The 12,986-nt window shown below is 43.7% G+C and overlaps 1 protein-coding gene across 4 annotated transcripts in view; it reads right to left on the reverse strand.

Annotated features, from left to right (window-relative positions):
- Nucleotides 1–12,986, reverse strand: part of TAOK3 (TAO kinase 3) — a 121,059-nt gene that overhangs the window by 74,580 nt on the left and 33,493 nt on the right. For 3 of the 4 annotated variants that reach the window (XM_080986232.1, XM_080986230.1, XM_080986231.1), the window contains exons 4-9: nucleotides 10,782–10,853; nucleotides 8,539–8,640; nucleotides 6,209–6,254; nucleotides 5,033–5,129; nucleotides 2,945–3,058; nucleotides 49–140 (exon numbers count right to left, since the gene is read on the reverse strand). In XM_080986232.1, coding sequence (XP_080842358.1) covers nucleotides 49–140; nucleotides 2,945–3,058; nucleotides 5,033–5,129; nucleotides 6,209–6,254; nucleotides 8,539–8,640; nucleotides 10,782–10,853 — 523 coding nt within the window. Of the gene's footprint in view, nucleotides 1–48; nucleotides 141–484; nucleotides 610–2,944; nucleotides 3,059–5,032; nucleotides 5,130–6,208; nucleotides 6,255–8,538; nucleotides 8,641–10,781; nucleotides 10,854–12,986 lie in introns of those variants that run through there. The other variant, XM_080986233.1, reaches the window with a different exon arrangement.

The raw sequence follows: 12,986 nt of genomic DNA on the forward strand, positions 1-12,986 counted from the left end.
TACAAGGTATCAGAGAGGTTGAAGATATATGGCAGCCATGTTACTCACCTAACTCTATGCATGTGATTCCAAGAGACCAAACATCTACCTTTCCATCATACTGTCCTTCATCCATAGCTAGGATTACTTCAGGGGCCATCCTACCATGCAGGGATACAAAGAGAGCAGATTACGCAACACAAAAGCAAAAAGACACACACCACAAGGGGTGGGGTACAATTTCCCCCCACACCCTCCAAGTTATCATCACCAGCACAGAAGCCCCGGAACTTAAAATAATCAGCATGGAGCAAAACTAAGCCGTGCTGGGGGGGGGGGGGGGAATAACACTAGCCTGCTTAGGGGGAAAAAAACAACTTCCTCCAGAGGTGATGGTAAGGGAGTATGAGAAGAGCAAAACAAAGGAGAAAGAAAAAGGACAACCTAATGAGTCTGCAACATGCTGGCAGATGGGCGACCCACACCAACCTCAGTGGCATTGTACCTGGAGTCAGCCAGCAGGGGCTGAAAGGGTCCTAAGGCATCAATTTCAGTCTCACCAGAGACGGTGAGTTTTCCCATTGATACACCAACAGTGTTTTCCTGGAGATGCTCAGCCTGGGAGTGCAGCTATGAAAGAAACAAGGGGATCTGGAGCACAGTGGGGAAAGGCGGGGTCTAAGATAAAAAAGGGGGGTAACAAGGCAAGACAGCAGGGAAATCCACACTAGGGACACAACTACACTGCTGGCTTTGGAGAGGGAATACATACATACACACATACACATACACATAGAATGCACACATAGAGCTCCTGCAGTCTATGTGCCCCGCAATCCAAACGCAGCTTCATGGAGTTGCTTAATATTTATCTATGCAAGAGGTGTCCTTGGTTAGATTCTAGTTTTGCAGACAATTAACAAAGCAAGAGATGGAGAGCAGAAAGTCACCTGGACCAGGGCCGGATTTAGGTTTGATGAGGCCCTAAGCTACTGAAGGTAATGGGGCCCTTTATATGTCCAGCTGTCCTTTGTCAACAACAAATTGTCGCTGTTTTTTGTGTTGAATATATGCTATATGGTAATTTATGGACCTAACAGGTACCTAAAGCCTTTTGCACGTAACAAAATACATATTTTATCAAAGTAATTGTTGAACTGAAATACAATTAAGAAGAAGTATATTAACAGTGAAATATAATTAAGAATATGTATATTAATAGTGAAATGATTATTAAGCTCTAACTTAAAATCCACATCCAGTTTTTATTTCCTTTAAATTTTGGGGGGGCCCCCAAGAGAGTGGGGCCCTAAGCTTTAGCTTGTTTAGCTTATATGTAAATCCGGCACTGACCTGGACACATTCCAAGGGACAAGGAAAACCCAACTCTAACAGTCCCCAGCCAAGTGGAGGTGCTCATGTAACTGAGAGTTGCCTCATTTGCATGTCACTGTTGGGCTTAACTATGACTTAAAAGATGAACGTGTGGCATGCAGGTACACAAGGAGAAAATTGCAGCTGCTTTTGCTCTTCCGTTGTTCCTATGATACCAGGAGGTAAGCTTTGTTTTGGCTTAGAGTTACATCTGTGCCTGGGCCCATGGTTCGTCTCTCCCCAAACAAACCAGGATCTGTAAACCAATAAGAAACTTTGCTTACAGCTCATGGTTTGCTTGTGGCTCTCCAAACCATGAGTCTGGATTCAGGCATAACACGAAGCCAAAACACGGCTTAATTACTGGTAGCACAGGAGCAGAGAAGGAGCAAAGTGGACATGGTTTTCTCCCCATGCACCAGCACATACTGGGATTTCACCTTTAAAGAATAGTTAAGCTTAGCTGTGGTTTCAAGTGATACATGAACTGGGCCAGGGCAGAGTAGAGGATAAGAACTGAGCTGCAAAATCAGGAATTCCCCTGTGTAAACTTCGCCTCTACCATGAAGTCACTAGGGCTTTAGGCAAGCCACTCTTAGCCTCTTTTAGCATCTACACTTTGGAGATGGAGATACTGGGCCAGCTGGCAGCATATGGAGCATTTTGAACATACCAATAGTTATTATACTTTTAACTCCTTATTTCCTCTTCCAGGCACCCAAAACAGTTTTGATATCCTGCAAATTTAGAACATTCAAAATGCAGAGAGAGCCTATTTCAGAAGATTCAGTCCAGAAAAGCCTACCACCCAAAACAGAGATAGGGACACCATGGCCCTCCAGATGTTGTTAGACTGTTGCTCACATCATCCAACACCTGGCAGGTCCCCAGTGTCTGATTTTGCTCTGGCAGGATTGAGTCCCATCACTCTGGTGCTACAGCCAAAAGGCTTTGCTCTCAACACACAGATGCTGCCTCATGGGCAGATGGAGCCTGGAGCAGCAGAGCCTTTCCCACACAGAGGAAACCCTACAAAGAAAGGCAAGGCTGTGGTTCCAGGTTGTAGATTTAGCTGCCACTAAGAGCAGAAGAGTGGGTACAGGCAAAGGGCAAGCAGAAGGCACCATCCATTGGAAGGTCAAAGCTGGTAGATGTGAACCAGAAGCACTGTAAGCAATGAAGTTTCTGCTGGAGTAATTTATGGGAGATTTCCTCATGTATGAGATAAGGGAGATAATAAAGGTACTGATTTCGCTATTGTGGGGGAAGTGGCTTCAATAGTCTTGCAGACATCTGTAGTCTTGCAACACCTGTAAGAGCCAGTGACAACTGCGTGTTATTCCCCCTGTGCTCATTGTTTGAAACAGTTGCTGTGCTTCTCTCTGAAAATGCATTTCCCTAGCAACTCAAAATTGAGTAGCACATTGTATGGTAGAGTTTTTTGGGGGGGAAATGTTTATCTTTTGATCAGGATTGTAGTTACAAACTGGATCAGAGTGTGTGTGTGTGTGTGTTTGAACACACAGTCTCACACACATATAAAGCATCCCATGAAAGACTAAACAGAAAGTTGCACTCCAGTTTCACTTACCAGTAAGGTGTCCCCACAAAGGAATTGGCAGGAGAGGCTATGGATGCAGACCCAAAATCAGCTAGCTTCACCTGACCTGGCTCAGTTAGGAGAATGTTTCCTGCTTTAATGTCCCTTTTGAATAGAAGAAGGAAACCACAATCATTGTTTCAAAGGGAGTTTCTGTTTAATACGAAATAAACACCCTGCAGCTCAGAGGTCTGTTTTCAGTGCTTCTCATCCAGCCCCCAAACCATGGACACTCTTCCTTTATTGAAGCTTTGGTGCCAAGATGAGATACAGGCAACAGGCAACCCCAAATAACTGGCAGAGCTGCAGCCAGGTTTTCTTCTTAAGCAGTTCATCGTAGGCTGTCTGGACACAGGCAAACAGAGTGAGCTGCATGAGAGGAAAACTCTTTAGTTCTATGAGAACAGATGGATTACCACATCCTCTAGCATGGAAGAGTTTGGGGTGAGATTAGTTTGATAGGTGACAGAACATTAGCCTTTGTAGAAGATGGTGGGAAACTAGAGCAAGGCTCAGGAAATCTAATATAGTACTGCTGGAAATTTAAAGAGGAAATAAAAATTGGGCACTGTTGGATGGGGCATTTCTACTAATCTATGGGTTCAATTCTGTTCGTATTGACAATTTATGTATTACATGTATACTGCAAGGCCCCTGCAAACATCCGTTAGCAAGATGCCATCAGCTCACAATGAAATCAGGCTACAAGTAGTACCAATGTGTTGCCCTTCAGATGTTGCTGGACTCCCATAAGCTCTGATCTTTGGCCACTCTTGATGGGAATGATAGGAAGCTGGAGTCTAACAACATCTGAAGGGTACCATGTTGGCTACCTCTGATTTAGTGGACACAATTCTCAATATGTTCTTAAAATCACTTTTTCGTTTTGATTCTATAAATTCTGGAACAAATCACCTTGTTGATTCAGGTTTTCTCAACCTACATAAAATAATACATGGCTCTATATATCCAGCAAAAATAAATAAACCTGTGAGTCACATTTCCTTTTGCATAATAACTTTGTAGTCTGCTAACTATACCATTATTGTTGTTGTTGTTGTTATTATTTCCCACAATATTATAAGCCCCCCTTTTTAAAAAAGAAATTATATCCTGCCCTTCAGTTTCACCACTCTCAGAAAGTTTACAATGAACAAATGAGAACAAGAAAAAATGAAAATACATCACTAGCAAAACAAACACATCTAAAGCAATATTTTACTGAATTTATGTTGTTCTGCTCCATTCTAAGCAGTTCTATGTGCTTTATTATTATAATGGTTTTAACGGAGTGTGGGGTTTTTTGGAAATCACATATTCTGCACTGGGACCTTATGGTGAAGGGCAGGAAAAAATATTATAAAAAATAACTTAATACATTGTGAAGGGCCCTGGTAAATCAGGACTTTGCAATGTACAAGAACGATATGAAGCCGAGTCCCATGGAAAACATTCATAAGTAGAGCACTACAAACAAGGCAGTCCTCTTCCTGGTGCCAACTACTTAACAACTGAAGGTGGGTCCACCAAGGGAAGGGCCTTGGAAGATGACTTTAACTTCGAGCAAATTTGCATAGGAGCAAGTGGCCCTTTATATATCTATGTCCCAAGCCGTATAGGGCTTTAAACCTTGGAGGTGAATCAGTGGCCAATGAAAGTTACTAAGGAATTGCCAAGATGCACTCCCAATTCAGCTGGCCCCAGTCAGCAGCCGTATTTTGGACCAACTGGACCAACTGGAGTAGCTTTCAAAGCTATATAAAGCGAAGTGGTAGTCTGCTCTGGATGTTACCAGTGATCAAACAACAGCAGCTGCCTTTCTTTGGCCAGGAGGGGTCACCGCTGGCACACCAACCTTAGCATATGAAAGGTGCTTCATGCTACAGATACCTCTTGGGTATCCAAAGACAAAACCTGTATCTATACGTGCTCCCAGATAGTGAGTACAATCCTTTGTTAGGGAAGGAGGCAAACAAACCCATTTGAAGCCGTCTGAATACCACTTCCCTCAATCAGATGAATCAAGGCAAAGAAAAGCAGTGATACATAAAATAAAATAAAAGAATTGCATGCGTTTACCTATGTATCTTAAAATGAGAATGCAGGTAGGCCAGCCCCTGCAAGGCACCATCGGTAATGGCAGCAATCTCCACTTCCTGAAGTGGCTTCTTGTGAACTGGATGGGGGGTGGGGGGAGAAAAATTGGACAAAAAAATTAGTTTTATGCAATGCTAGGGTAGGAAGGACTGTATATACTACTATTAGCAGAGCAATTGGGTCAACACAAACAAAAACCCTCTTCTAAGCATGGTGATCAAAGCAGAAGCAACTGAAAAACAGACCTCCCGTATCCCCCTGCCATTGTTTTCCTGCTTATAATCATCTCTCCTCTGACTCTACCAGCCTCAGTTGCCCAAACTGTTTCTGAAACAAGTCCACCCATTCTCCCTGATGCTCCTTATGCCTGGAACTCCCTCCTACAACACCAGTGTTGTGCCATATCTCTTCCATCAAGCTTTTTCCTTGAAACCGACCCAGGTGTAGAAATGAAATGAACTTTGCTTCACCCTCCCTTCACATGTTTCCTTCATCATATTTTGTACACATTTACATATCTATCTCCACTGCAAGAAAGAAAGAGATCAGGGCAGAAAACCAGAGCGATTTTCTCTGTACAGTTTTCTTGCAACTGTAGTTACTTATGAAATTTAAATGTGCAAGCACATATACCCAGGATAAGAGTTAGTGGCTCCTGGGCTAAATCTGGCCTATTGAATGGCGCTATTTGGCTTCCTGGCTGCCAGTCTAAGAGACAAAGTATGCCTATGGATGTGCAGGATATGTGGCAATGGAATTTGGAAGAAGGCCACAGGAAGGAGGGAGAACAGGGCCTGTAATCCTTCCTCCTCTCCGTAGCTGGTGCCCAGGCTCGCCCCTCTCTAATATCGCATTTGCCTTCCACCACAGTAAATTCCTAACCAAGAACCAAGGAAATGATGGATTGACATACTTGGCTTACTTTAACCCAACTGCATGCAGACCCAGGATTGTGATCCTAATATTGGAATACTGAAAAGCAACAGCCAGTCAGATGTGATGCATCACACGTGATAGATACCACTCATATATTAAACAGGAAAGAATTAGACTGAACTGTGAATCACCTATGAAATGCTCTGTAGGGAAGGTAACTGCCACCATTAAAAGCAAAGCTATGCTGTCAAAGAACCATGGTAGGAATATTTAAAGGCTTACCTTCCAACAAATCTGAAGCAGATCCTAAGCAGTACTCCATTACTAACTGCAAGAAGCAGAAATAAATGCAGCCATTAAAATAGAGAAGGAATGATAATTCACCAAGCAATATAAGAGTGTACTGTAAGGGGTGTATCTACACTGAGGACTCTGAAGCCTGGGAAATGTTTGGTGCAAGGTGATGTTTTTCATATGAAGTCTCAGCACGACAATTTCCTCAAGCTACAATACCCAGGATTGTTTGGGCAAAAGCCATGACAGCTAAAACGGTTTACAACAACTTGCAATGTATTACGCCAAGAGTTTGCAGTGACCCAGAAAAGTGAGAGTTCCAGTTTTAGCAAGACTGAGAGCTGCTCCAAGATATACATGTTAATTTTGGTATGCAATTGCTACAGTAGCCAACTCTCACCCCCCCCCCATCCCATGTACAGTATCAGGCTTCAAGCAGGTGAAGTCAACAGAACATGACAATTTATTTACCATTATTGGGGACTATGGGGTCAACGCACAGTGGGAGCAAGACCAGAATTGGGAATTGATTATACAGTTAGCAGAAAGCATATGAGTATTGTACTATGAAGCTGCACAGAGAATGCTCCATATTTGAGCATTTCCCCCCCCCCCCCAAAAGCTTCTCCCCATGTTGTATTTCTATGTGCTGAAATATTTCCATCCACATGGAACATTCGAATGTGCACCACCTCACCTGTAGTCTAAAATGGTACTGACAGGTCAGAGAAACTTTCCCATGTGACTTGAGGGCCGTTTAATCTGGCCCCCAGAGAACGAAATCCCTCTATAGGCAATTCACAACAGCTGCTTTTGTGTGTGTTTTTTGCTATATGTAAACATATAGGAGGGGGGCATCAATCTGGATGCTGCCCTAAGTACATTCCAGTTTTTGGGATCCTGCATCTAGTGAGGGTTAGAATCTAGTGGAATAGGTTGCTGAACTGGTCAGCAAAGTTTCTTTGTAAGACAATAACTTTAATTAGCAACTTACCGTATTTTTCGCCCCATAGGACGCACTTTTCCCCCTATGGGGCGAATGCAGGCTTTCGCTGAAGCCTGGAAAGCGAGAGGGGTCGGTGCGCACCGACCCCTCTCACTCTCCAGGCTTCGCGCAGATCTCCGCAAGACGTGGGAGCCCGCGCCGGGCTCCCGCGGCTTGCGGAGAGTTGCCTGTTCTGGGGGCTGGGGAAGCTCGGGTTTCCCCCGCCCGAGCCCTGTGCCTGGGGGGGGAAAATAAAATTTCCCCCCTTTATTTCCCCCCCAAAAAACTAGGTGCGCCTTATGGGACGGTGCGTCCTATAGGACGAAAAATACGGTAAGTACCCTGATCAGCATTGAAAAGATTGAGCTAGGTTGTAATAGCTATAGTTAAGTGATGGAGAACAATAAGCCAAACTGGAGCTAGGCTAGAGTGGGGTGGAAGCTGGGGAAGAGAGACATAGAATCATAGAAGCTGTGACTAATGGAGAAGAAGAAGAAGAAGAAGAAGAGTTTGGATTTGATATCCCGCCTTTCACTCCCCTTCAGGAGTCTCAAAGCGGCTAACATTCTCCTTTCCCTTCCTCCCCCACAACAAACACTCTGTGAGGTGAGTGGGGCTGAGAGACTTCAAAGAAGTGTGACTGGCCCAAGGTCACCCAGCAGCTGCATGTGGAGGAGCGGAGACGCGAACCCGGTTCCCCAGATAAGGAGACTACCGCTCTTAACCACTACACCACACTGGTGTACACCACTACACCAAGTGAGATCTTTTGGTGGTGTTAATGCTGTGAGGGCCCACCCTCTCCATGCTCAGGTTGTACGTATGTGTGTAAATAAAAGCCATATATCCTAAAGACATCAGAGACTATGCTGCCTTTCTTTCAAGGAAACTGAACCCTGATTAAGCATTGGATTCCCGGGAGTCTCTCTCCGCTCAGACACTGGGGTGGTGTGTAACAATAGCTTGCATATGTTATGATGATACAAAGCATTAAGGGCAGACAAGCCTTCCTAAGCACTCTGGAGGTCCTTGGAGCATCCATGAGGCTGGTCCTAGTTCTCTAATGAGCATCCATTGTATTTAGAAACACATGTCTGTCCTTAAGCAGCAGCACAAACAGTGCACCAAGACAAGGCAACCCAGCTGCGGACCCCCAACGCCTGTAAACATTTTCAGTTTGCATGCAGTATACCAATGTTAGGCTCAGGGCCCGACAGCCTTTAAAGAATAAGTGGCAGTGTGGGATGAATGAAACAATTCAGCATTGCATCCAGGGAAAAACAGCTTCTTCACAGCCCATAGGACGTGAAATCCAAGCAAAGCTTTCACTCACCCAGGCAGTGTTTTCTTTCAAGTAACAACCCTTGTATTCTATGGTGTTGGGGTGCTTCAGCTGTCGTAGAAATCTGACTTCCTTGATAATATCCTGCCATTTCTGTTTTTAAAAGAAAAGAAGAAGAAACTCAGTCTTTAGATCGAACTTGAGAGAAGAGAAGGTGACAGTTGAGCAACTGTTGGTTCCTGCTCTCCTTGAACTGTTTGATCCCAGCCATCCACTGGAAGAACTTGTAACAAAGGACTATGTACCCTAAATTGCTTATTTCCTCCTCCCTCTCTTTCAATCCCTCTTTCCCTTTCCTTTTTAATTTGTAAGCTTGAGGGCATGGACTGTCTTGATTTTCTTAATCTGCAAACCACCCTGGAAGCCTTTTTGCCTGAAGGGAGAGGTATAAAGGGTTTGAATAAATAATGAAATAATAATTTCTCCATATAGCAAAATAAGAACATTTCCAAGGTGAGCTGGAACCAGAGGCAATTTCACATGGAGTTCTACACCTGGGAGGAACTTGGATTTCTAAGAACCTCAGCTCCCCACCCCTTGTTTGTTTGTTAGCAACACAAGTAAATTGAAACAAAAGTTTGTCAGCATCTGTTGAAGATGTACAGGCCAAATGGCCTCTTTGCAAGGCTAATAGTTACCAGAGGGCAATCAGATTAAGTCATGCAAATACTGCAGTCAAAACAAAATACGCACATTAAGCAAAGATACATAACGCTGTATATTTAACGGTTTAGCAGAAATCTAAATAATGTTATACAAGTTGCGTGGTTCTAGAAACTGCATTTATTGCCTGCGCTGGTCACAAGAATGGATGGGCACTTAGGAGCATTTTAATACATGACACAACTTGACTATTGAATTTGAGGAGCTGGAAAGTAGAAATTCCTATTTGACTCCCTTTTTACAAGAATCTAGTTGTTCCCCATACTGGTATCATTCAGGTGTCAGCAGGCCTTTGAAACATAGTGCTAAAGATGTATAATTATTGCTGGCTGTTATATATACAGTATTTTATTGTGCATTTTTAAATTTTTTAGATTTGTTTAGAGTTGTTTTATGGCCACAACCTGCTTAAGAGAGACAGGGCAGGATATAAGATGTAAGAACAAACAAACAAAATTAAAGCACTGGACTGAGGAACAGTATTATTACTGTTATTAAATTTATTACCCTTCACCAATATTCAGTATTAAAAACAGTCAAAAAACAAATTACTGTCATAGGAATAGGGAGGGTCCTGAAAGCACATCTCAATGTGCAATATTAAGCACCAAAATGAAAGCAAGTTAAACCAAACACGACTCAAAAGGTGCAGAAGTACCACAGAATGGTGACAGAAATTCCAATTTCTGGGTGGGAATGTTGGGAGATCTGTACAGGAGCTCACATAAGGCTGAAGGAAACCTGCATGCAGGATCTAGGTGGATGAGCAATTACATGGTGGTAGAGGTCAGGGAATTTGAGAAAGCAGGATGGAAGAGAGCCCAGGAGTAAAAGAGATTGTGATGTGAAGTGTTGGACTATGATCAGGGAGACCCAGATTCAAATCCCCCTTCAGCTATGAAGTAAACCAGGTGATCTAGTGCTACTTACCATGTTTCAGTGACCCTAGCCACAATTGGGGGAAGTGGGGAGAACCCAGTAAGGCTACTCTGAGCTTACAGAAGGAATTGCAGGATAATAGCGTAATATAATGAAGGTGATGGGGAACATCATACAAGTGCTGAGTAGAGATGGGGTTGCATTGCTACGTGGTGTGGAAAAGTAAGGAAGGAGTGGCTTTCAAACCTTCACATGACGGTCTCCAGAGATTTCTAGCTTAGTACACTCTTGTTTAGTACACTTTCAAAATTCTAGTGTTGCAAGTAGCTTACACTGAAGAACGCAGAATCTGTGGCCCTCCAGAAGCTGTTGGACTAAAACTTCGATCACCTCTGACCATTGGCCCTGCTGGTTGGGGCTGATGGGACCTGGAGTCAAACAACACCTGGCAGGCTACAGTTTCCCTACGTGGTCTACATTCCCACTTCACTTTATTAACAAGTAAATGCTGGTCCAGTTTTATTTTATTTTCAAAGTGTCTCTCTGCAGAAGTAGGTAGCATACTTGTAAACCACTTGTAAACCATTAAGAAAAATGAATTGATTTTAAAAAAACCAGCAACACACAATGGAACAGCCTGTTTCGCTCTTGTAACACAGAGGTACTTGCAGAGTTGTTTTTGTCCTTCTTACCTCATTTGTTTGCTTCCCACTGTAGGACATCTTCTTGATTGCCACCACCTCATTCGTGCGGGCGTTGGTGGCCTGGAAATTGGGGGGGGGGGGGGTAAAGGATGAGAAATAAAGAGGTAAGACGTTTTCTCATTTCCCCCCTAAATTCAAGGAAGCCAATTGATCAAGGAGACTCTTCCTCACAAAGAATTGTTAGGACAGTGGTACCTCGAGTAACAAACGCCTCAGGTTACAAACGCTTCAGGTTACAAACCCCACTAACCTGGAAGAGTTACCTCGAGTTGAGAACTTTGCCCCAGGATGAGAACGGAAATCATGTGCCAGCAGCACAGCGGCAGCAAGAGACCCCATTAGCGAAAGCACTCCTCTAGTTAAGAACAGTTTCAGGTTAAGAATGGACCTCCGGAACGAATTAAGTTCGTAACTAGAGGTATCACTGTACTGCATTAGGAGTCATGCTAGGTGTCAGCAACACAAGATCTACTGCAGAAGTAGCCCAAATCCTGCACAGGTCTGCTAAACTATCTGCCTCCAGAGTGGCATTTCACAGAATCAATGCAGATGGCAGTACCACTTGCCAAAGCCCAGCATCTTTCAATCAGTACTGAAATATTAACCTTGAAATCTCCTACTGTTCTCTCCTATGTAGCCTTAGAACAACCTTGGGAAGGGCCATACACTCTATCACTAAGCTGCTTTGTTGGGTGGTGAAGCACAAGTGGCAGCAGACCCATACCCCTCTGTGCTACCATGCAAGGATGGGCAGTAGCAGGCTGGAAGTGGCACATGTCTCTCACCCGTTGCTTTTGGCATGGTCAGTACCATTTCCTGCACAAACATTTGACATTCCACCAAGTAAGTAAGCTTACTAAAAATCACCACCGGTAGGCTAGACGCTGTTCAAGAGTCAGCAGTTTGCCCTCAAATCCACAAAGACCACGCTATCCTCTCTTGTGTTCCAATAATTAAGATCAGCTAAATGAACATTCTTGGTTATAGTTACAGGTAGGTAGCTGTGTTGGTCTGCCGTAGTCGAAACAAAATAAAAAAATTCCTTCCAGTAGCACCTTAGAGACCAACTAAGTTTGTTATTGGTATGAGCTTTCGTGTGCATGCACACTTCTTCAGATACACACTTCTTCTTGGTTATGTCATCCGAAGGGCAAGGACAATGCTCAAAAGTTTTTCCAGGAGTTGTGAAATGCCCTTCCCTGCGAAGACTCAACAAACTCTGTGCCAGCCCTAACACCCTTCCATAGCACTGCAGAAACCTCTGCCTAGGCTCTTGGAAACTGGGATTAAGTTGTTGGGCGGCATCAGAGTTGGCAGTAGGAAGCAGGGCAAACAGACTGGCATGCCAAGCAGCATCTTGTTTCTCACAATGGCTAGCTGGATGCCTGTGGGAAGAGTAAAAAGAGGCAAGAACCTCTCCAGCTATTATCCCCCAGCAACTGGTACTCAGAGGCATGGTGCCATCACAACTCACAGCTACTGATGGTGTCATCCACCATGGATTTGTCTAACCCCCTTTAAAGCCAACTAAGTTGGCAGCCCTCGCATATTTGTGACTGTGAATTCCACTGCAGGTTCCACAGGTTAACTATGCACCATGCAAAGTACTTCCTTTTGTTTGTCTTAAATCATTTAACATTCAGCATCTTTGGATGACCCCAGGTTTACCTATTACGAGAAAGAAAAGCTATCCACTTTGTCTACACTGCATATTTTTTTTAACATTCCAAAATAATAATAGAAAGCAGTTGTCACTTTTCCTTACAAGGGAGTTGTTCCAGACCTCTGATCATTTTGGTTCCCCTGTTCTGCACTTTTGCCCACTCTGCAGCATCTACAACTGTCCACAGCATCCCATGCGCTGTCACACCACAGATCTGAACAGAGATATTACAACTCCAACAGTTTTATATTTGACTCCTTTCCTAATTATCTCTAGCACAGAATTCACCTTTTTCAAAGCTGCGGTGCACTGGATCAACCTTTTCATTGTGCTATCTGCCATGACCCCAAGATCCCTTTACTGGTCAGTCACTGCCAGCTCAGATCCCATCAATGAATATATAAAGGCAGGACGACTTGTTTCCCCCCCCTCACTTCCCTCACCATTTCACTGAAGTGTCTTTGCCATTTTATTACCTGCTTTTGGAGAGCTTATTTCAGAGTTCTTCACAATCCCATTTTTGTTTTTAC

The sequence above is a fragment of the Podarcis pityusensis genome (genome assembly GCF_964106645.2).
Source record: "Podarcis pityusensis genome assembly, chromosome: 16".
Taxonomy (NCBI): domain Eukaryota; kingdom Metazoa; phylum Chordata; class Lepidosauria; order Squamata; family Lacertidae; genus Podarcis; species Podarcis pityusensis.